This window comes from Orbicella faveolata, unplaced genomic scaffold (assembly GCF_042242905.1).
Source record: "Orbicella faveolata isolate gen_17 unplaced genomic scaffold, um_ofav_v1 contig_13, whole genome shotgun sequence".
Taxonomy (NCBI): domain Eukaryota; kingdom Metazoa; phylum Cnidaria; class Anthozoa; order Scleractinia; family Merulinidae; genus Orbicella; species Orbicella faveolata.
Genome location: NW_028301540.1, coordinates 14959878 through 14980682, shown reverse-complemented (window position 1 = coordinate 14980682; position 20805 = coordinate 14959878). Strand labels below are relative to the sequence as shown.

Below are 20805 nucleotides of genomic sequence, written 5' to 3'. Positions count from 1 at the left end.
AGAGCTGCTAAGGGAAAAATACCACCCTTCTGTCTCTTACGCATCATCTTCCTCTTCTTACCCATCATCATATTCTTACCCATCATCATCTTCTTACTCTTCCTTTTCAGCGTTCTTTTACGTCCTACGTACATGATGTTATGAGGTACAAGCGTCTATCACGTGTCACTTTTATAGCGGTACGTGATGAAATCGTGTGTCGTAGTCTAGAACGTATCGGTCGAACGTGGGAGGTGTAAAATCCGTCACCACGTCGTCCAACGTTTGCATCTTGGTCAAAAACCCATCCAATTCATCCACTCCGACCATCGTGTAGTTTCTCAGTTCTGTCAGCGTCTTTTCGTAGGTCGTGTAGGCGAACTTGGACATGTCCATCTTGAACGAATACTTCTTGAAATCGTTCCACCCTTTCAGTAAGGTGGCAAAAGCCGTCAATCCCATCGCTGCGTACCCGTCTTTCCACACGGATCCTAAGACGATACTCGCGGCTACACACAGTAAGGACAGTCCGTTGAGAATGGCGTTACACAATTTGTGATGATCAAACATCTGTCTTCTACACCACCAATACTTGTGATAGAACGCATACAATCCGTCCAAACGTTTCAGCGAGTCCAACTCCACCACGGTGGTGAAAGGTTCATCCAATAGACAGACCGAAGTGCGTATACTTTTTTTCATCGTCGAGGTCGTCGTTTTTTCTTACGTCTCAACAGACTTCGTACCCCTCGACTCGCAGCTGCACTGGCCGCACCAAGGGCAGCGGCCCTTCCAACTCGGATTCCTGTTCTCGCTGCGCGTTTACCCAATGCTTTAGCCAATGCCAAGGCAGCACCTTTACTGACCGGTGCTAACGTGGAAAGGGCACTTGTAATAGCACCACCCCACTGCTTTCTCCTTTTATTTCTACCTCTTCTCATGGTTGTTCTCTCAGTTACGTACACTGGTCGAATTGCGTGTCACGGTAGGACGTTGTCCGTTTTTATAGGTGGTCGTGATCGTGTTGGTGGTCGCGATACCCGCAATGCGACGACCTGCGGCCGTTTGTTGTTGTTGCTGCAAAATCTCTTCCAGTTGTTGCTGCATCTCTGCTTGGTTGAGAGTACGGTCTCCTCGCCTTCTTCTCCTACCCCCTCAAGAAGGTGTGGAGTCGTCACCGCTACTACTTGCACCACCACCTCCACCTCCGCCTCCACCTCCTCCGCCTCTGCCTCTGCCTCTACCTCTGCCTCTGCCTCTTCCACCACCGCTCCCACTTGCACTACTTCTGCGGCTCCCAGCATCACTGGAAGACGTCGGCGTGTTTTGACGCGGTACACGTCTAGGTCGTTTCCCTCCTCGGGTAGCTCTTGCCAATGGTGTGGCATCTGTTATTCGTGTTGAACCAACACCCACTGTGACGTTGGAGCACGAGTGCCCTGTGACAGCGCTACCTACACCCACGGGGACGTTGGTCTGTGACGCGCCCGCAGTGCCTACTCCAACTCGCGAGACATTGGGCAGGGGTGGTGTCGCCAGTTCCGATCGTTGTGAAGTGGGAACTGGAGTACTCGTTCGAAATTGAGACCCCAAAGGTGAATAATCGTCCAGAGCCGAGAGGTTGAACTCGTCACTGTCGATAGAGCTCATCTCTCCTTTCTCTTGCTATCTTCTTCTCAGCGTGACCACTCGACCTCGCTCCTCAACATGATGTAAACTGATGGCATCGTACGAATCCCTCGTCTTTTAACACTCGGCTAATGACGCGTTGATCGTCCTGACTGGCTGGATGAAGATCCAATAGCATGTAACCGTAAGGTCGAACCGTGACCTTTCGAAACGTGTCCAACACCTCCTGCCATTGCGTGGGAAACGATTGCAGAAGTAAATTTCGTATCCCCAACTGATCGCGAGGGTTCTTGAAGGCCGCGATGTAATGCGCGTTTCGGGAAATGGTCTTGGCGAATTTTCCGTTGGGGAATAGATCCTGACACAAGTAAATCACTGTGATGTTCCTATGATGCGAATGTTTGGTAAAGAGATCCAACACGCGCTTGTCGTTGCCACCCTCGTCCATCAGATCGTCCAGGACCAACACACCCCCTCCAGGAAACCATAGAGGTAACTGGTCGCTGTCGGGGATGCCTTCGTGAAACTTGACCCCGCCCTTCTTGAGCTTTTGGAAACCCTTTTGCCACGAGCCGTAGCAGTAATGAATACTCTTGGGTGGTTCTCGGAACAAGTCTCCGTTCTCCAAGAGCAGTTTGGTGGTGAACACCGTCTTGCCGCAGCCGGACGGACCCGCTATCAACAAACTCGATGGCGTGTGAAATTGAAACGCTTTGCGTCGTTCCATGATCTATAAAAATGGTCTAGTGTCTCGATACGCAAGGTGTTTTATCTGAACGCTTTTATTTTCAAACAGCTTACTTAAACAAATGATGCACTCCTCTAAAGGAACCACACGTGTCCTGGTGACACTGGGTTTTACAAATCTTGCGCCAGGTCAACTCGTCCACGATCAAACGTTTCAACATCTGTCCTACTTTACGATCGTTCTCTACAAACTCGTTTTTCTTAAAACGACTCAAGAAAGAGTTCATGTCACGACCTTCGGCTCGGTCGATCAGGAACATCAAGGCGTAGTCGCCGCAACTCTGACTGAACAGGGACTGTAAACTCTTGCCGTTGTAAATATGGTACTTGAAATGACGGTCCAACCACGCTTGTAGAGGTTGTACGGTTCCGTACGCATCCAACGGTAGGGCGTAACTGTCCAGTATCTCGCACTTGTCCTTGTCGGCCCACAAAGCGATCCAATGCATGCCCGGTTTGTCATGAGGGTCCGTGTTCACGATGTAAGCGGTCGGTCCTTCTTGAGGCAATGTCCTGGGAAGACGATCGCAAGGGACCGTCCCATAAAATACACAGTGTAGAGACGGATTCGTTCGTGCCAAATGATCCAATTGTAAATTATTCAAGGCTACTTTCTCCATTTTTCTTCTCTCATTGGTACACGTCGTAGGTGACCACTCAGTTCTCGTTGACTTCCAGCAAGTTCTCGAATTCGGCGTATAACAAGACGGTCAGGTTTTCTCCAGGGTTAGCTCCAAAATTGATCATCACATGCAGCTCGCCTGACTGCTTGGGGTTCAACACCGGACTGTCCAAACATCCGTTGGCTGTGTTGTCAAATACAAACAGGTTGCTTCTCTTGCCGTGACCCCAGTCCACTTTTCGGACCATGTTTCCTTTTCCACGACACAACGCTCCCGAGGCTTGGAGGAATCTGTAGTAGCCTCTCTGATCTTTTTCGTCCCCATCGTGATCGAGCTCCAAGGTCTCGTAGGGGTATTCACCTCTCACCAATTGTTTGATGGAGGAGATATTGAATCTTCCAAAATTGAACGGACTCTCTGTGATGGTTCCATTGAAGGCAGCTTGTTTCAACATCACTACTACTAACCGATTAGGTAACTGATTGTGGAAAGGATTGTTGCACTCGAAATGACGATCGTCGCTGGGATGAGAGTAGGTACGAATTTCTCCTCTCACCGTGGGGTAAGTGACCACTCTTCCACTTTTCATGCTAGACATGACTTCTCGGTACACCGAGGGAGTCACTCTCACTTGAGACAAGAATAATCTCACATTCACGTCGGGTTCTGTCAGTCTCAGAGAAGTGGCACCGCCCCATCGGATGGTCCACAGAGCAGGGTCATTGAAGTACATGTCTATCTGGATCTGCACGCCAGGTACCATTAACTTGCTGAGATGAAACACTTCCAGGTAAGGTTTGAACCTCAGAGTCACTCTCTTTCCACCTATGAACTGGACTCGCGCATCGACCAAGTTCTTGAGATCTTGTGGCAGCGCTTTGTAATCATTGTGAGCTGGATTTAGCTTATTGGCAGTCAATTGATCTGCATCTCCGTCGTCGGGTACGCCAAGACAATTGTACCACCCATTGGGTGCCAGGATCGTTTCACCGTCGTCTCGGTCGTAGTTCAACAGCGCTTCTAGGTAGGCTTTGTAGTGGTAAGTATCAGTCTGAGGGCTTATGAGAGTCCCATTCAATCTCACGTTGATCTGTTTGAAGAGGGTGTTGGCAATATTGTTGGCGAGTCCCACGACATCCGCAGCCAGAAGATTCAAAGCGTCACTTTTCTTGACGCCCCATTCCACTTCAAAGAAACTCTCGTTCAAGTCGATAAAGTCTTCCTGAGGGTCGACTTGAAACGTCACAGGGTTGATGCCCGTATTGAACGGATTGATTCTCACCACACGGCGAGACGCCATGCTCAGATCCGTGGGAGGGACACTGAACATGTTCAGGCGAGGGTTACGAACCCCCGCCGACCTGGCATGAGCCACCATGTCCGTCATCGTCGTCGTCTACGTCGTTTCCTTCTCAGTGCGGACTGTACCCAACGATAGTTTGGAAGTTTTGAGCGTGCGCGGAGGATCGAACCACCTTTATACGTACGTACCCCTCCAGGGATACGTCTCACGCGCCTCGAGTAGATGGGAATCATATTCCAAAGAGGTCTTTTCTCACTCTTTTGGACAACGCACGTTGGATCTCTTGCGTCGCTTTACGTTTCACGGCTCTGGTCGCTCCTCTCTTGACCCCTGCGAGTCCTCCTCTCCAATTGGGCTTTCTTCCTTTGCCACCCGCATTTAAACCTTTCACACCCTCCATGGCAGCCTCGCTCAAAACGTCTCTTAGAATGGTAGGACCTCGTTTCTTGACGTCTTTCCAGATGGGTCCGAATCCGTCTCCAGATTGCTTGATTTTATCGGGCTGAAATCGTACTAGTGCTCCACCGATCATGATTTCTTGAAGTGTAACGTCACGATCGTATTGCCGCTACCAAACTTCACAAGATTACCAGTTGTCTCAGCCACTTGCACCTCTATAATGTCGAGTACGTCTTTGCGCACAGGAATATATTGAATGTGGTAAGGTTCGAAATACTGAGTACCTGCACCTTTTCGAATCAAGTTGACCTCTCTCAGTAAATCCGTGACTTGATTCCCCACCACGCTACTGCCTCCCACGTCGGAGTACACAAACAGGGAACGCGAAGTGCTCCCCACCACGGCTTCGAAAGCCTTGTTCAGGTTCAGAAAACGCCAATTGCAATAGATGCTGAGTTTCAAAAATTTGTCTCCCGATGATTCTGTTTCGACCACCCAAAAAGCAGGTAATCCGTCCGAGTTGTGTAAGTCCCCGACGACACCAATGTCAGGAATTTCATCTTTGAAGAATTCGATCTGCAAGTTAGGTCCCAGTTTGTACGTACTTCCATTAACGAGCCATCCCATTTTAATAGCCAGGACGACATTGAATTGTAATGCAGGCATGTCTGTGATGGGTCGTAAGGTATCCGAATTGTGTGTGACCAATTCATCGCCTTCCCACTTGAAGTCTACGTAGGTTCTTTTACCATCAGACGTGACATATTTGGCACCTAATTTGGGTCCAGCGTCCGCGAAGATGCGTTGTCTCTGGAAATAGGCAATCATGGATTTCATGAATCCAACTCCATCCACGTTTTGGAACACCGCTTTGAGATCCTCCGTATCGAATTGGGTGGCTCCCAGATTATGTCCGCTACCGAAGAGGCGTTGCCACACGTAAGAGGCCAAGGTGACTTTTTTATCGTCAGGATCGGTCGGAGACAAGGAAAAAAGCGTCACTTGAGCATCCGGCAAGGTGATGCTACTCATCCCCACTTTCCATCCTAGTCCCTCCATGCGTATGGGATTAGGTAACCTGATCTTGAAATTGTTCGACGTGTTTTTAGGAAACTCTCCCTTACTGCTGTGACTGGGTAAGCTGACGTAAAAGCTCATCCTTTCTTGAAATGCAACGTGATCGTGGTCACGCCCGACGCAAAGTCAACCAGTTGTCCGTCGTCCTCAGATACTTGCACCTCAACAATGTCAAAGATGGACGATCGCACCGGTAGATATAGGATGTGTCTCGGTTGAAAGTCGACGACGTTCTGATCGTAATGAACTTGTTTCAACAGATCAGTGACTTGATTTCCTGTCACCATGCTCTGTCCCACATTCGAATACACGAATAAAGAACGACGGTTCCGACAGAACGCCTCTTCGTAACTACGATCCAGGTTCGTGAACACCCAATTGATGAAACAACTCAAATGTAACGCTCTCGAGTCGATCTTGTAAAAAATCTCGTCCCCATTATTCTGGGCCACGATCAAGTCGGTGGCATTGGGTACGACCTCAGTGGGAAATTCTTTTCTCAAGTTGGGTCCCATTACGTAACCCGGTTGTCCGTTTTGCAACGTTCCCAGCTTGATCCATTTCATCTTCTTGGCCAATTCCATGCCGATGGACATCTGTGGATACCTAGCATTACCATTGATCTTGAGAGTGGTGCACGTTCTCGAGTTGTCGATGACGCATTCTCCATTCTCGGCACGCCGCATGACCGTGTACAGCATTTCGGTAGGATCATTGGCATTGTTCTTTTTCTTGAACATTTGCAGACCGTGCACCGTTTGATCCCTCAAACCCATCATGTATCGATCTCGTATAATGTTCATGAACTCTGTACCGGTACTAGGTGTGAAGTCCAAATCATCTTCTTTAATCTGGATCGTTTCTTCTGTGTAGAGGTTGTGTCGAGGATTTAACAGCACCAACCACCAGAATTGAAACAATATTATCTTTATAGTCCATCTTACGCACCGCAGGCGGAAACGAGAGGTCGCTGACACCCACTTTCCATCCCGGTTCTCTCAACTGCAACGGGTTCGGCAGACGGTTCTTGAAACTGTTGGCCTTGTTGTCCTGAAACTCATCCGTGCTTGCATTGCTCATCAACTGCACGTAAATTTCCGTGGGAGACTCAACCATCCTTAAAGTGTAATGTCACCGAGGTCACACCCGATGCAAAATCCACCAGTTTTCCATCGTTCTCGGCCAATTGCACCTCCAAGATATCCATCACGTTGCTTCGCACGGGTTTATATTGTATGTGAGTGGGTTCGAAGTTGACCTTTTCAGGGTCGTGAGGGACTTCTCTCAAGAGATCCGTCACACGATTCCCCGTGATGGTGCCGCGTCCTACATTCGAATACAAGTACATGGGCGAACGAATACTATGACTGACTTGGACGTCACCCCCATAGTGCTCATCGTAGAGCTCGTCCAGATAGTCAATGCGCCAATTGCAATAGGGACTGAGCTGTAAGGACCCGTCGTTCGTGATGTTCCAAAAATTCGTGGATTGCACGTTGAGTTGATCCTTCCAATCGAGTTTGAAAGGGGGCACCACATCGTCCTTGAAGAGTTTAATCACGTGATGACCCAATCTGTAATCGGCTAGTCCAGGCTTTTCCACCCACTTGAGTTTCTTGACCAATTCAGGACCAAACCATATTTTCGGACGCAATAGTGCCGTGTTACCAGGAGTTTCTTCGAGGAAGGTATCCGTATTGTCGATGATCAAAGAGCTCCCTTCCCAACGAAACACTGCGTAGTACTTCTTCCCGTCGTGAGTGCGTAGAGTTTCTTTTTCATTTTCCATGAAGTGCGTCAGACGGTCTTGGTAACGACTCACCAAGTATTGCATGAGCGATTTACCACTCGTGACTTTGACTCGGTCATTGTGCAGATCTTCACCCCAGACGGTAAAGGTGTTACAGTATTGATTAGGATACCATTTACCATCGGAACTCAGTGTTTGTGATTCCATACTCCATTTAAATTCCAAAAGTTTGTCGTCGTCTTCGAAGAGGTGGGGTCGGTGAGGCAGCTGTGGGAAACGTCGAGTGGGTGGAGGCGGATAAGAAACACTACTCATACCCACTTTCCACTCCTTGTCGGACTCAAACAGGAGCGGGTTCGGCAGACGGTTCTTGAAACTGTTGGCCTTGTTGTCCGGAAAGTCGCTCGTGCTAGCATTGCTCATCAACTGCACGTAAAAGTCTCTCATTGTTTCTTAGTCTTGTGCTTTTGGGTCACGTACAAGCCTTTTTTATCCACCCAACTGTCGTACTTGACTGGCCAACCTTTCCAGCGCACCAAGACTTTATCCCCTTTTCGTTTGACGATCTTCTCGATGCGGAACAGATCGTCGTCTTTCACGTTCACCTTTTGCAAATCCTGCGCGTAAAACGTGCCCTCGACCGTCGTGCCGTCCCATTCTTCCACTTTGTACGTGGTGACCTTCCCAGGACGCACCCTACGTATCACAAACACCTCCTCGGTCCAACCGGGTAAATACCCTTTCTTGAACTGACGGAACTTCTTGTTCAATCTCACACGATCCCCGACGTTGAGTGGGGGTCGCCTCGATGTTTTACCTTTTTTCTTTCCGTAAAGAGTCTCCCAGACGTCATCGCTATTGGCTAAATTCACTTGATCGGGAGACATCTTGATACTGCGATGATACGATCGATTGTACCCTCGGACTAGATCTTGTAACACGGGTACAAACTTCAACGTATTCTTCACAGTGAAGTAACGGTACAAACGTTCTTTCAGGGTCCGATTGAACCGTTCCACCACGCTGGCTTTCGTATCACCCCGAGTCGAAAAATGATGAATGCCTTTCTGCTTCATCAAATCCTGAAACGTCTTGTTGTAGAATTCCTTCCCGTCGTCCGTCTGAAGATTGAGGGGTTTTCTATCTCCTTTCATGATCTTAGCCATACCCTCCGTCACCGCTTTACCCGTCTTGCTCTTCAAGGGCTGGACCCAGGCGTGCTTTGAAAACACGTCCACGACCGTCAAGAGATAACGGTACCCTCGATTGTACCTGGCAATGTTGCTCACCTCGATCAGGTCTGCCGTCCACTGCTCGTCGATGCCGAACACCACTACAGGGGCCGTGGGAAACCGACGCCGTCGTGGTTTGTGCAACGTGTACCCCAAATCACGTTGCAGGACCTCTCTTGCACGGGGTACAGAGATCTTATTGGCCTTAGCGAATCGCGTCAGACCGCCCAGACTACCGGGTCTGGAAGGATCCCGATACCGTCCCAGTAACGTTCCGGTCGAAAGCGGCTTTTGCTTCTTCTTTTGACCTTTCTTCATAGTCGATAAAGTTTGTACACGCACCGTCTCCACAACTCGAAACGTTGCTCACGTACCTCGAGATACTTCTTAAATGAATCGGGTTGCCGTTTCAACCACAAGATATAAACGACAAAACGCATCACGTTGGGTTCGACGTCAGTATAGTCAAACACCTCCAAGGGCGAATCGCTTAAATCGTAAGGGATAGGTTCACTCTGCCCGTATCTTGCATAGACACTAGTGCACTTGTAACACAAGGTCGTCCAACACCATCGATCGGCTAGGGTCGTGCACATTCTCGAGATGAACCAACTCAAAGCATGAGACATGATGATTTTAAATCCAATTTTTATTCAAACTTTCTTATATAGGTACAAAAATGTCGTGCCTGATTGGTTCTTACGAAAAAATCGACTCTGATTGGATAACACGAAAAAGAAGGCAAAAATATCTAGTCTGAATCTGTAAAGTAATCAACGTGTTCCTTGATCTTAAGATCTCGTCCGTACTCATTATCACAGTCTTCCTTGTAGGTATCCATGGCATAATATCTACAATTTTTCCAACAACATTCCCCTTTACCGGGTCTCCACTTCAGGGCTTCAACCTCGTTCCCCTTCACATAGAATGCTTGTCGCATACTCTCCTTACACTCACCACACAGGTCATCCTCATCCGCTTCAATGGCACTAAAGAAAAACCGATCCTTCCACAGATTACGCTGATGCATGAGATCGTAGATCAACTCTTCCAACTTCAGACACGTTTCCCTGTAATCTCCCTTTCTGAAAGTCAGTAACTCTGTCACCCTTGGGCTCTCGTCGGACTCCAACACCCGTCGTGATAGGTCACGCGCGAACCGCAAGGGTTCGAACAGATCGCGGATGGCCTCACTCATCCTGAACGTAAGGTGATTCGTGGCGATCAAACAGGCACGCTCTGCGTCCAGGACGGGATCGCGACAAGGAACGAATTTGAATTGACCGCTACCACTTCTGTACATCACGCGACACCACTCACCACAGAACAAAAACACGTGTTCGTTCTTCTTCATCATCTCCAAAATCGTACCACCCCAGTCAGGACGACGTCTCATCAAGAGCTCAAAAGACCACAGACTATCGGGTATTTGACCTAACGGTTCGAAGAGATTGTCAAAAATGTACAGGTCCACTCTTACATCCTGAATGGCATCGAGATCTCTTAACGTGTGTACCTTCTGATCCACGACCTGCTCCACGAGATCACAAATTTGGTTCGAGTTGCTATAGTAATTCATCTTGACACCCTCAGACAAACTCGTTAAACTTCTTTCCTTCTCGATCCGCTCGCTTCGTGATCTCCAAGCCCGACAAATGAGGATAGCAATCACGCACACCCCAGTCAATCAAGTGCCTCTGGAGCCTATAGTACAAAGGAGAGACAAGACGTATCTCCAAATCAATTATCCTAGCGTGTAAAGGATATTTTTTGCCTTCTGTTTCGACTGAATCCACCACGCCGTAAGCTCGATTCAGCTGTTCTCTCAGATCTTCAAGTATCTCTTGCAAGTCTCTCTCATCCAAAATCCTAGGAGTCATCACCGCGAATGATTTCACTGCGTTGTGCGTGCTCCTTTTATACCCCTGCGCGTCACATCCACATTCACTCAGTACGCGTACTTTCACGGATCACGCGCTCATTTTTTAAACCAATCTAAATGAAGATAATCACATGATACGACTCTGATTGGATAACCAAAATTGCCTATAAAGTCGAACCGCGTATTCCGTCACGAGTCACTCTTCAGCAGAAGTCGTCATGGATTCACACGCAGAACCCGTCAAGAAAAAGAAAAAAATGTCCAAAAAGAAACTGGAACTTCACTTACCCAAGAGAGTGGAAAGAGAAGGTAAACTACAATCCACTTTAGATAGATGGTTATTTAAAAAACATCGTGCCAGACTCCGTTTCAAAGAACGCGTCCTACTCAAAGAGATCACCCCTGACTCGGTCAGTTGGACCACCGTCCCTCTCAAAGGCTTCTCGGAACCCATGAGTGCCTTTTCCATCCAACGCCAAGAAGTCAAACGCGAAATGAAAAGTAACCACGCCCTGCGAAGGCAAAGACTGACTCCAAAAAACGTGCGAAAAACCAGACACGTCCTAGAAACCATGCGACGTGAAAACACCTTGATGGGATACTAACTCTATATTTCATCATATAGACCATGAAAAGCTACCCGCAATTCAAGGCGGATGCCTGACCGTGATCAGTGAATCACCTCCTCGAACCGTGCAAGTCCTGGAACCCCTTGGACTCGATAGGTTCAAGAAAGACAACCTCATAGAACTACCGTCTGAAGTGGATCACCGAGGAGAATCAACCGAAGTCCAAGTGTTGGAGGAATTCAACCCCGATCAGTTCCTGAACCAAATGAATCCCCAAGTTCCCATCTGCCCACGTTGTATGGTACCCATGAAATACGGGTGTGTGAAAACCAAAGAAGGGGGTACCTGGTTTGAGTATTACCGATGTCCCTCTGAACGATTCTACACCAAGTGTTATGTGACCTGTGGTGTTAATGAAGGTGTGAGCGCGTACCTGAAACGCGTCGACGAACAGACCCACCCATGCTACAGGAACATCGACCCAGCCCGTTTCCGATGTCTATGCAACAAGTCACTGGTCTTAGCCACCTCCCACTCCCAGTCCAACCCAGACAGGCTCTATCTCAAGTGTCCCAAGCGTAACTGCAAGTTCTTTCAATGGATCAACGAATACCCACGCGGGATAGCCCAAGAGATACTGATTCATGGACAGAACCCAAACTAAGAATGGCAGGGTAGCGCAGTGGAAGCGCGTTGGGCTCATAACCCAGAGGTCCGAGGATCGAAACCTCGCCCCGCCCATTTTTCACACAGACACAGTTTTTTAAAAAACACTCCGTTTTTTATTTTTTCTACACATTAGGTAACCTATCATTTGCATCTATCATAGATCTCATTGTCACTTGATTACATTGGTTAAACGTGCTGTAATAAAAGTTAATGACATTGACATAGCGTTTCGCAGTCTTCTTTTGTCTTTGAGTCCACTTGGACTGAAACGGTTCAAAACCGTAGCACAACATCATTCGGTGAAACGTGATCCTGTCTACAGGCGGCTTCACTGTCTGGTTCCAAACAAGGTTCTTACGAATAGCCCTGATGGCATTAAACAAAGTTCTGCCAAACACTTTCTCCGCAACGCGATATTGACGTCTGCTACGTGTCCAATTCTCACGCTGTTCGTCCGCGAAGAACAGGATCTGGTGCAACATCACCTCGAGCTGGCTCGAGTTATTAAAACGGATAAACCACCGACAGCCCGACAACAAATCTCGGATCGGGAAATCCATCGCTTCGTAAAAGCGGGTCCATGCCTCGTCCATCATATAGATAGCCTCATCGTAGGTCACGTCAGGTTTTCTCGGCACGTGGTTTTGCAGACCAATCTCTCTAAGGGCCATAGCGACGCTCAAAACTCAGAGTGAAGAGCGGACGAGGTCGATCCGCTTTATGAAGTCACATACCAACCAATCACATCTCAAGTAGATGTCACGTGGTCTGAGTAGACCCAGGGGATAGGGGGTATCCCCCCAACCACGCCCCCCGGTCGTAGACTGGACACTATCCTACCGTTACTATAAAACGATCGGACCATTCACTCAAAGTCATTCAACTTGTATGGGAGCCCATTATAGAAGACTCTGGACCGTCACGTTGCTGTGGCTTCTCAACATCCCAAGTGAGTAATGGAAGCGTTAGAGCGTTGTAATTACGAGTTAAACACCTTGAGAAATTGAGTGAGTGAGTGGATGAAGGATGAAGAAGAGACCCCTTTGTACAGGGACCTAGAAAACCTTTTAGGTTTCATCGGGGTGGCTCTGGACGCGGTCGATCTTTTATTCCTCGAAGAGAGGATGGCGGTCGCCGACGAGGACGACATAAATGATCTAGTGATTCATGTAGACTGGGTACGAAACGTCTACCAACAATTATTATGAAAATATTTTTTCAGACATGGAACACGACCATTGCTACGTATGCAAACAAAAAAGGCCATGCTGCCGCAAACCAATCCTCGAATTGGGTAGAAATGGGACCCACGACAAATCAATACACCCCGTCAAGGGACAGTTGAGAGAAGCCTGGGGACTAGGGTGCGTATGGAAAACCTGTTGCGGTGCCATCAATGGCATGTACATCAACATGGAAACTAACCGTTACGAACCCGTCTTCCTGGGAAACCACTATGCTGAGGCCCTGTCACGTGTCAATCATGTTAAATCGTTCTTGTAAATAAAGGGCACAGGTCACTAGGATCTTGTACACGTCCCACTATGTAAAATCAAGTCGTGTCCAATAAAAAAAAAATGTTGTTGTTCCATTTTTCAGACTCATGTCATTCGCTAACCCAAAGTGTCTATGGTGTAAGGAAGGATTCACACCTAATCACAGTATCAACGACTACTTTGTGAGCATTTGTTGTGACCAATTCTATCACGGAACCTGTAGATCACGCCACTCGCCAACACACTGCCCTCATTGCAAAACCTTGAATTTCGGCGAACCTCACGATGACACTCCCAAAACCAAATCCTAAAGAGGTAAGCGCTTCGATGGTCTAATGGTTAAGACGTTGAGTTGTGGCCTCAAAGACCCAGGTTCGATTCCTGGTCGGGGCATTAAAAAATTTTTTATTTTTTCCATAGAGACCCCTGGCCTGTAAAATCAAATTAGATGAACCACACCCAGGCGAAGATGTCATGCTCCTCTTCCTAGCCCAACATTTTCCCCACCCGTGGTACCTGAGAAAAGACCTCTCCGACATATGGTCCTTCGGTCGCGTGTTCGAATCCTCCACAGGCCTTCACGGAGAATTTATCACCCCCCAGACCATGATGTTATCCCTTGTGCACCTGGGAACCCATGACGTGCAAGCCCTAGACATGATGAAAAATATCACGCAACAAACCATGTATATTCTCTCGTTAAATGATCTTTATTAAAAAATGTTTTTTCACTCTGTGGGTTGTCGTGGTGAAATTTCATTCACGAATGCTTTGTACGCCAACTCTTCTCTATCGACACCATCGCCCTTCCACTCCTTCCATCCTGCCAAAAATCCATCCGGCAACTTCTCCAAACACACAGGGTCTTTAAACGATCTTGACGTGTCCGCAAGCATCTTATCAGACAGGGTTCTTCGGAACCTCATCACCTCATCCGCCAGCTTCGTCACTTCTTTCTTCAGGATGACATCCATGGCGTCAGAAACGGCGTTACTCATTATCCTTCCAAGAATACCCTCATGAACGGTATTCAACACTCTCTCTGCAAAGTCTTTGTCGAGCGGCAACACCTCTTCAGCAACACTCTCCACCTTCGCTTTGATATCCTTTGATGGCAGGCTCATTTTTCTTGTCGATCCACAAAAACAATACTCACTCGATACTCAATGCAAACCCCCTTTTTATAACCCCTATGCGAACCTCGATTTCAGGCATTGGCTAGCGCCCTATTTGGACATACACGTGACAAACCTCGATTTCATGTTAAAAAACCTTCTACGCGCATGCGCGAACTGTGTGACGTCACGGCATCATACCAAAGGCGCCATCTTGTTTATGCAAATTTAAAATACTGCACGCTGATTGGTCGAGAGCATTTTTTAATGATATGCATCGCCTCCTGATTGGTTACGGCCCCTATAAGCGTGCTTTACTACTAATACGCCAAGACCTACAATCGTGGAGTTGTCGTTCATCCGGACCTCCCTCCGCCTCGGAGTCCCATGTACCTGTATTCGAATGTGGGTCGTAGCACCATCACGGGGAATCGAGTCACGGATCTCTTGAGAGAAGTCCCCCACGACTCGCTCAAGACGACGTACGAACCGACTCAGATTCAATATAAACCCGTGCGCAGCAACGTTTTGGATATAGTGGAGGTGCAATTGGCCGAGAACGACGGACGATTGGTGGACTTTACCTCGGGCGTGACGTCGGTGACATTACACTTCAAGTATGAATGAGTCTGTTGACGACTTTTACGTGCAACTGATGAGCAATGCCAGCACGAGCGAGTTCCCGGACAACAAGGCCCACAGTTTCAAGAACCGTCTGCCGAACCCGTTGCAGTTGAGAGTCGGGATGGAAAGTGGGTATCAGTGACCTCTCGTTTCCGTCCGCGACGCGTAAGATGGACTTGAAAGATTCTCTTCTGTTTGAAATCTGGTGGATCGACATGGTGAACGCCTCCATAAACCTATACAGCCGGGTCTCTTCAGCGACGCGAGAAAGCGATTTGGAATTCACGCCGAGGACCGGTACCAAGTTGATGAACGCGATACGAGATCGATACCTGCATAGGTTGAGATCTAGAACGGATGCCGACGTGACGATGTACAAGAAAAAGAGCAAACCCGACGATCCCACCGAATTGCTGTACACGGTCATGCATCGGGCCGAGCATGGAGAATGCGTCCTGGACAATTCGAGAACGTGCCTCAGCCTCCTGATCAACGGTAAACGCGTCTACCTGCAAATGAACATCGGCATCGAATTGGCCAAGAAGATGAAATGGGTGAAGATGGGAAGATTACAGAACGGACAACCGGGTTACGTCTTGGGACCCCACCTGAGGAAAGAATTTCCCAAGGAAGTCGTACTCACGGCCACGGACTTGGTCATAGGACAGAATGACGGGGACGAACTCTTTTACAAGATCGACCCGGACACCTTACATTTGAGTTGTTTCATCAATTGGGTGTTCATGGACCTGGATCGCAGTTACGAGGAAGCGTTCGGTCACGAGCGTCGTTCCTTGTTCGTGTATTCGAATGTGGGACAGAGTATGGTGACGGGGAATCAAGTCACGGACATGTTGAAACAAGTGCGTTACGATCCGGACGTGATCGACCTTCAACCGAGACACATCCTATATCTACCGGTGCGCACGACCTTTTTGGACATTGTCGAGACGCAGGTATCTGAGAACGACGGACGACTGGTGGACTTTGCGTCGGGCGTGACCACGATCACGTTGCATTTCAAGAAAGGATGAGTAATTTTTACGTCAGCTTACCCAGTCACAGTGGTAAGAGCGAGTTCCCGGACAACAAGGCGAACCATTTCAAGATCAGGTTACCACGTCCCCTACGCCTGAATGGAGAAGGAGGTTGGAAAGTGGGAATGAGTAGCATCGCCATGCCGGATGCGCACGTGACGTTGCCTTCTTTCACCGCTTCTGAGGATAAAACCGTCTTGTCCTCCTTCGCATGGAGACGCGTAGAATCGAGTAGTTATTACAAGTTTGGAGAAGCTTACTTCGACACGGATGACCTCAAAGAGGTATTTTACAACGTGGACGGTGTCGGATTCATGAAATCCATGATCTCCTTTTTCACGCGACAACGCGTCTTCAAGTACTACGGACCCAAATTGGGATCCAAATATGTCACGAATGATGGGAAGAGAACCTACGTCAAGTTCAAGTGGGAAGGTGATGAACTGGTCACGGACAATGAAAACACCTATCGTCCGGTCATACATTTCCCCACGTTCCACGTCAATGTTGAACTGGCTTTAAAAATGGGATGGCTCAAAAAGAACAGCAGTGGTTACGAACTGGGACCTAATTTGCAGTTGGAACTTTTTGACGATGTCGTTCCGGACATTAGCGTCGTCGGGGACGTCCATGACAAGGATGGATCACCTGTCTTTTGGGGTGTCATCACAGATACAGGAGGAAATGGAGATTTTTTAAAACTCAGCATCTATTGCAATTGGCATTTTCTGAACCTGAACAAAGCGTTCGAGGTGGTGGTGGGAAGCAGTTCGCGTTCCTTGTTCGTCTACTCTGACGTGTGTAGAAGTGGCGTGGTGGGAAATCAAGTCACGGATGTACTGAGAGAGGTCAACTTGATTAGAACAGGTGCGGGTGTTCAGTATTTCGAGCCTTACCACATTCAATATATTCCCGTGCGCAAAGACGTCATTGACATAATAGAGGTGCAAGTGGCTGAGACAACTGGAGAACTGGTGAGATTTGGACCTGGCAATACGATCGTGACGTTACACTTTAAGAAAGAATGATCGGTGGAACGTTGGTACGATTTCATCCCGATAAAATGAGGCAATCCGGAGACGGATTCGGCATGGCTTGGAGAGGTGTCAAGAAACAAGGTCCCGGCATTCTCCGAGACTTTATCACCGAGGCGGCCACGGAAGGTCTGAAAGGTTTAAATTCGGGCGGCAAGGGAGGAAAGCCCAATTGGAGAGGAGGTCTCGCCGGGGTCAAGAGAGGAGCGACACGAGCCGTGAAACGTAAAGCGACGCAAGAGATCAAACGGGCGTTGGCGAAAAAAGTGAGAAAAGATCTCTTTGGAGTATGAATCCCATTTACTCGAGGCACGTGAGACTTGTCCCGATACGACGAACGTATAAAGGCGGATCGATCTTCTCGTCCCGATCAAAACGCCCGAACTATCGTTGGGTGCAGTCGGCCCTGAGAAGGAGACGAAGATGACGACGTAGACGATGACGGACCTCGTGGCTCATGCCCGTTCGGCGGGGGTTCGTAACCCTCATCTGAATATGTTCAGTACCCCTCCCACGGATGTCAGCATGTCGTCTCGACGGTTGGTGAGCATCAACCCGTTCAATACAGGGATCAACCCCGTGACCTTCCAAGTCGATCCGCAAGAAGACTTTATCGACTTGAACGAGAGTTTCTTCGAAGTGGAATTGACCGTCAAGAAAAGTGACGCGACGAATCTGTTGACAGCGGATGTCATGGGACTCGCCAACAATCTGGCCCACACCCTCTTCAAACAGATCAATGTGAGATTGAATGGGACTCTCATCAGCCCCCAGACGGATACTTACCACCTCAAAGCTTACATCGAGACCCTGTTGAACCACGACTGAGACGACGGTGAATCGATCCTAACACCCAGCGGATGGTACAACTGTCTCGGTGTACCCGACGACGGAGATGCCGATGAATTGACAGCCAACGCGATGGATTTTACTACTCCTCACGCTGAATATACTGCTTTAACCCAAGATCTCAAGAATTTGGTCCAGGGACGATCCCAGTTTCTGGACGGAGAAGCCGTGACTTTGAGGTTCAAACCTTTCCTGGAAGTGTTTCATCTCAGCAAATTACTCTTACCTGGCGTGCAGATCCAGATCGACATGTACTTTAATGCCCCAGCCCTGTGGACCATCCGATGGCATGGTACTGATACTCTGAGACTGACTGAAGCCGACGTGAAAGTGAGATTGTTCCTGTCTCAAGTGAGAGTGACTCCCTCGGTGTACCGAGAGATCATGACCAGCCTGAAAGGAGGAAGAGTGGCCACTTACCCCACGGTGAGAGGTGAAATTCGCACTTACTCGCATCCCAACGACAATCGTCATTTCGAGTGCAGCAATCCTTTCCACAGTAAGCTACCTAATCGGTTAGTGGTGTTGTTGATGAAACAAACTGCCTTCAACGGAACTGTGACGATCAATCCGTTCAATTTCGGAAAATTCAATCTGGCTTCCGTCAAACAATTGGTGAGAGGTGAAGAATACCCCTACGAGACCTTGGAGCTCGATCACGATGGGGACAGTAAAGATCAGAGAGGTTACTACAGATTCCTCCAAGCCTCAGGAGCGTTGTGCAGGGGAAAAGGAAACATGGTCCGGAAAGTGGATTGGGGGGACGGCAAGAGATGCAACATGTTTGTATTTGACAACACGGCCAATGGATGTTTGGACAGTCCAGTGTTGAACCCCGAACAAGAAGGTGAACTGCGTCTGGTGATCGATTTCGGAGCCAATCCTGGACAAAACCTGACTATCTTGTTGTACGGCGAATTCGAGAATTTGCTGGAGATCAACGAGAACCGAGTCGTCATCTACGACGTGTACCAATGAGAAGAAAAAAAATGGAGAAAGTAGCCTTGAATAATATACAATTGGATCATTTGGCCCGGACGAATCCGTCCCTACGCTGTGTCTTTTACGGCACGGTCCCTTGCGATCGGCTTCCCAGGACAGTCCCTCAAGAAGGACCGACCGCTTACATCGTGAACACGGACCCTCACGACAAACCGGGCGTGCATTGGATCGCTTTGTGGGCCGACAAGAACAAATGCGAGATCCTGGACAGTTACGGTCTACCGTTGGACGCATACGGAACCGCTGAACCGATCCAAGAATGGTTGGATCGTCATTTCAAGTACCAGATTCACAACGGCAAGAGTCTGCAGTCCCTGTTCAGCCAGAGTTGCGGCGGTTACGCCCTGATGTTCCTGATTGACCGAGCCGAAGGTCGGGACATGAACGAGTTCTTGAATCGTTTTAAGAAAAACGAGTTTGTGGAGAACGATCGTAAAGTAGGGCACATGGTAGAACGTCTGATCGTGGACGAGTTGGCCTGGCGCAAGATTTGTAAAACCCCGTGTCACCAGGACACGAGCGGTTCCTCCCGAGGAGTGCGTCATTTGTTATAAAGTAAGCTGTTCGAAATAAAAGAGGTTCATTTTTGAAAAAGAGGTTGTGTGGTAGTCATGGCTCTTCAGTTTCAAGGACATAGACATTTGGACGACGTGATACCCAGGTTAGAAAAACGCTATGGAAAAGCGGGTGGAAAGACGCCTCAACCCAGTGAGGCTCATTTCAAGAAAAACCAACCGCCAAAACGACAACTCAATCTGAAAATACTTCAACCCGCCAGAAGACAAGTGTCTTTTCAACCGCCGTCCGTCCTGGACACCGGTGCATTACCGGCGACGGTGACCACGCGTAGGAAACGCAAGAGAGCCGCCCCTGCCATGCCGAAGCTTTCCGAGAAGGAAGATAGGAAAAGAAGAATGAAAAAGAGGCATTGGTACGAAGACAAGTTCGGAGATTTGAGAAAATTCGCCAAGAAAAAACCTCGAAAAAAGAGATCGGCGCCTGCCAAGAAAAAAGGACGTCCCAAGAGAGCCGCTGCCAAGAGGGCCATGGCCAAGATCAGGAGTCGGGCCAAGAAAAAACCCATCTGTTTCAATCGTAAGGTCACCCTATTGGGTCTGTTGAAACGCATCCCTGCCGTCAAGACCCCATTGGCCAAGTTGTTCGGATAAAAACGGAACGTCTCGAGACCCTGGACCATTTCATGATCATGGAACGACGCAAAGCGTTTCAATTTCACACGCCGTCGAGTTTGTTGATAGCGGGTCCGTCAGGGTGCGGCAAGACGGTGTTCACGACCAAACTGCTCTTGGAGAACGGCGACTTGTTCCAACAGACACCGAAGAGTATTCATTACTGCTACGGATCGTGGCAAGACGGTTTCCAAAAGCTCAAGAAGGGTGGAGTCAAGTTTTACGAAGGCATCCCCGACAGCGAACAGTTACCCCGATGGTTTCCTGGAGGGGGCGTGTTGGTCTTGGACGATCTGATGGACGAGGGTGGTAACGACAAGCGCGTGTTGGATCTCTTCACCAAACATTCGCATCATCGGAACATCACGGTGATCTACCTGTGTCAGGATCTATTCCCCAACGGAAAATTCGCCAAGACCATTTCCCGCAACGCGCATTACATCGCGGCCTTCAAGAACCCTCGGGATCAGTTGGGGATACGAAATTTACTTCTGCAATCGTTTCCCACGCAATGGCAGGAGGTGTTGGACACGTTTCGCAAGGTCACCGATCGACCTTACGGTTACATGCTATTGGATCTTCATCCAGCCAGTCAGGAC

The 20805-nt window shown here is 48.6% G+C and overlaps 3 protein-coding genes, 1 non-coding gene and 2 pseudogenes across 4 annotated transcripts; 3 read left to right on the top strand and 3 right to left on the bottom strand.

Annotated features, from left to right (window-relative positions):
* Window positions 1–1681: 1681 nt before the first annotated feature.
* Window positions 1682–2339, bottom strand: LOC149115193 (uncharacterized). Its single transcript, XM_089284746.1, has one exon. The coding sequence runs from the start codon at window positions 2333–2335 to the stop codon at window positions 1682–1684; it is 654 nt and encodes a 217-aa protein (XP_089140872.1). The 5' UTR covers window positions 2336–2339.
* Window positions 2340–2924: 585 nt separating this feature from the next.
* LOC149115192 (uncharacterized protein F54H12.2-like) lies at window positions 2925–4895 on the bottom strand (annotated as a pseudogene).
* A 1970-nt stretch (window positions 4896–6865) lies between these two features.
* LOC149115191 (uncharacterized) lies at window positions 6866–9210 on the bottom strand. Its single transcript, XM_089285654.1, has 2 exons — window positions 8476–9210; window positions 6866–7837 (listed from the first exon to the last, which is right to left on the bottom strand). The coding sequence occupies exons 1-2, from the start codon at window positions 9055–9057 to the stop codon at window positions 6866–6868; spliced, it is 1554 nt and encodes a 517-aa protein (XP_089141780.1). The 5' UTR covers window positions 9058–9210.
* A 4466-nt stretch (window positions 9211–13676) lies between these two features.
* Trnah-gug (transfer RNA histidin (anticodon GUG)) lies at window positions 13677–13748 on the top strand. The gene has a single exon. It is a non-coding gene; the product is annotated as a tRNA-His (tRNA).
* A 1642-nt stretch (window positions 13749–15390) lies between these two features.
* Window positions 15391–16360, top strand: LOC149115190 (uncharacterized). The gene has a single exon (XM_089284743.1). The coding sequence runs from the start codon at window positions 15403–15405 to the stop codon at window positions 16126–16128; it is 726 nt and encodes a 241-aa protein (XP_089140869.1). The 5' UTR covers window positions 15391–15402; the 3' UTR covers window positions 16129–16360.
* Window positions 16361–17529: 1169 nt separating this feature from the next.
* Window positions 17530–19202, top strand: LOC149115189 (uncharacterized protein F54H12.2-like; annotated as a pseudogene).
* Window positions 19203–20805: the final 1603 nt, after the last annotated feature.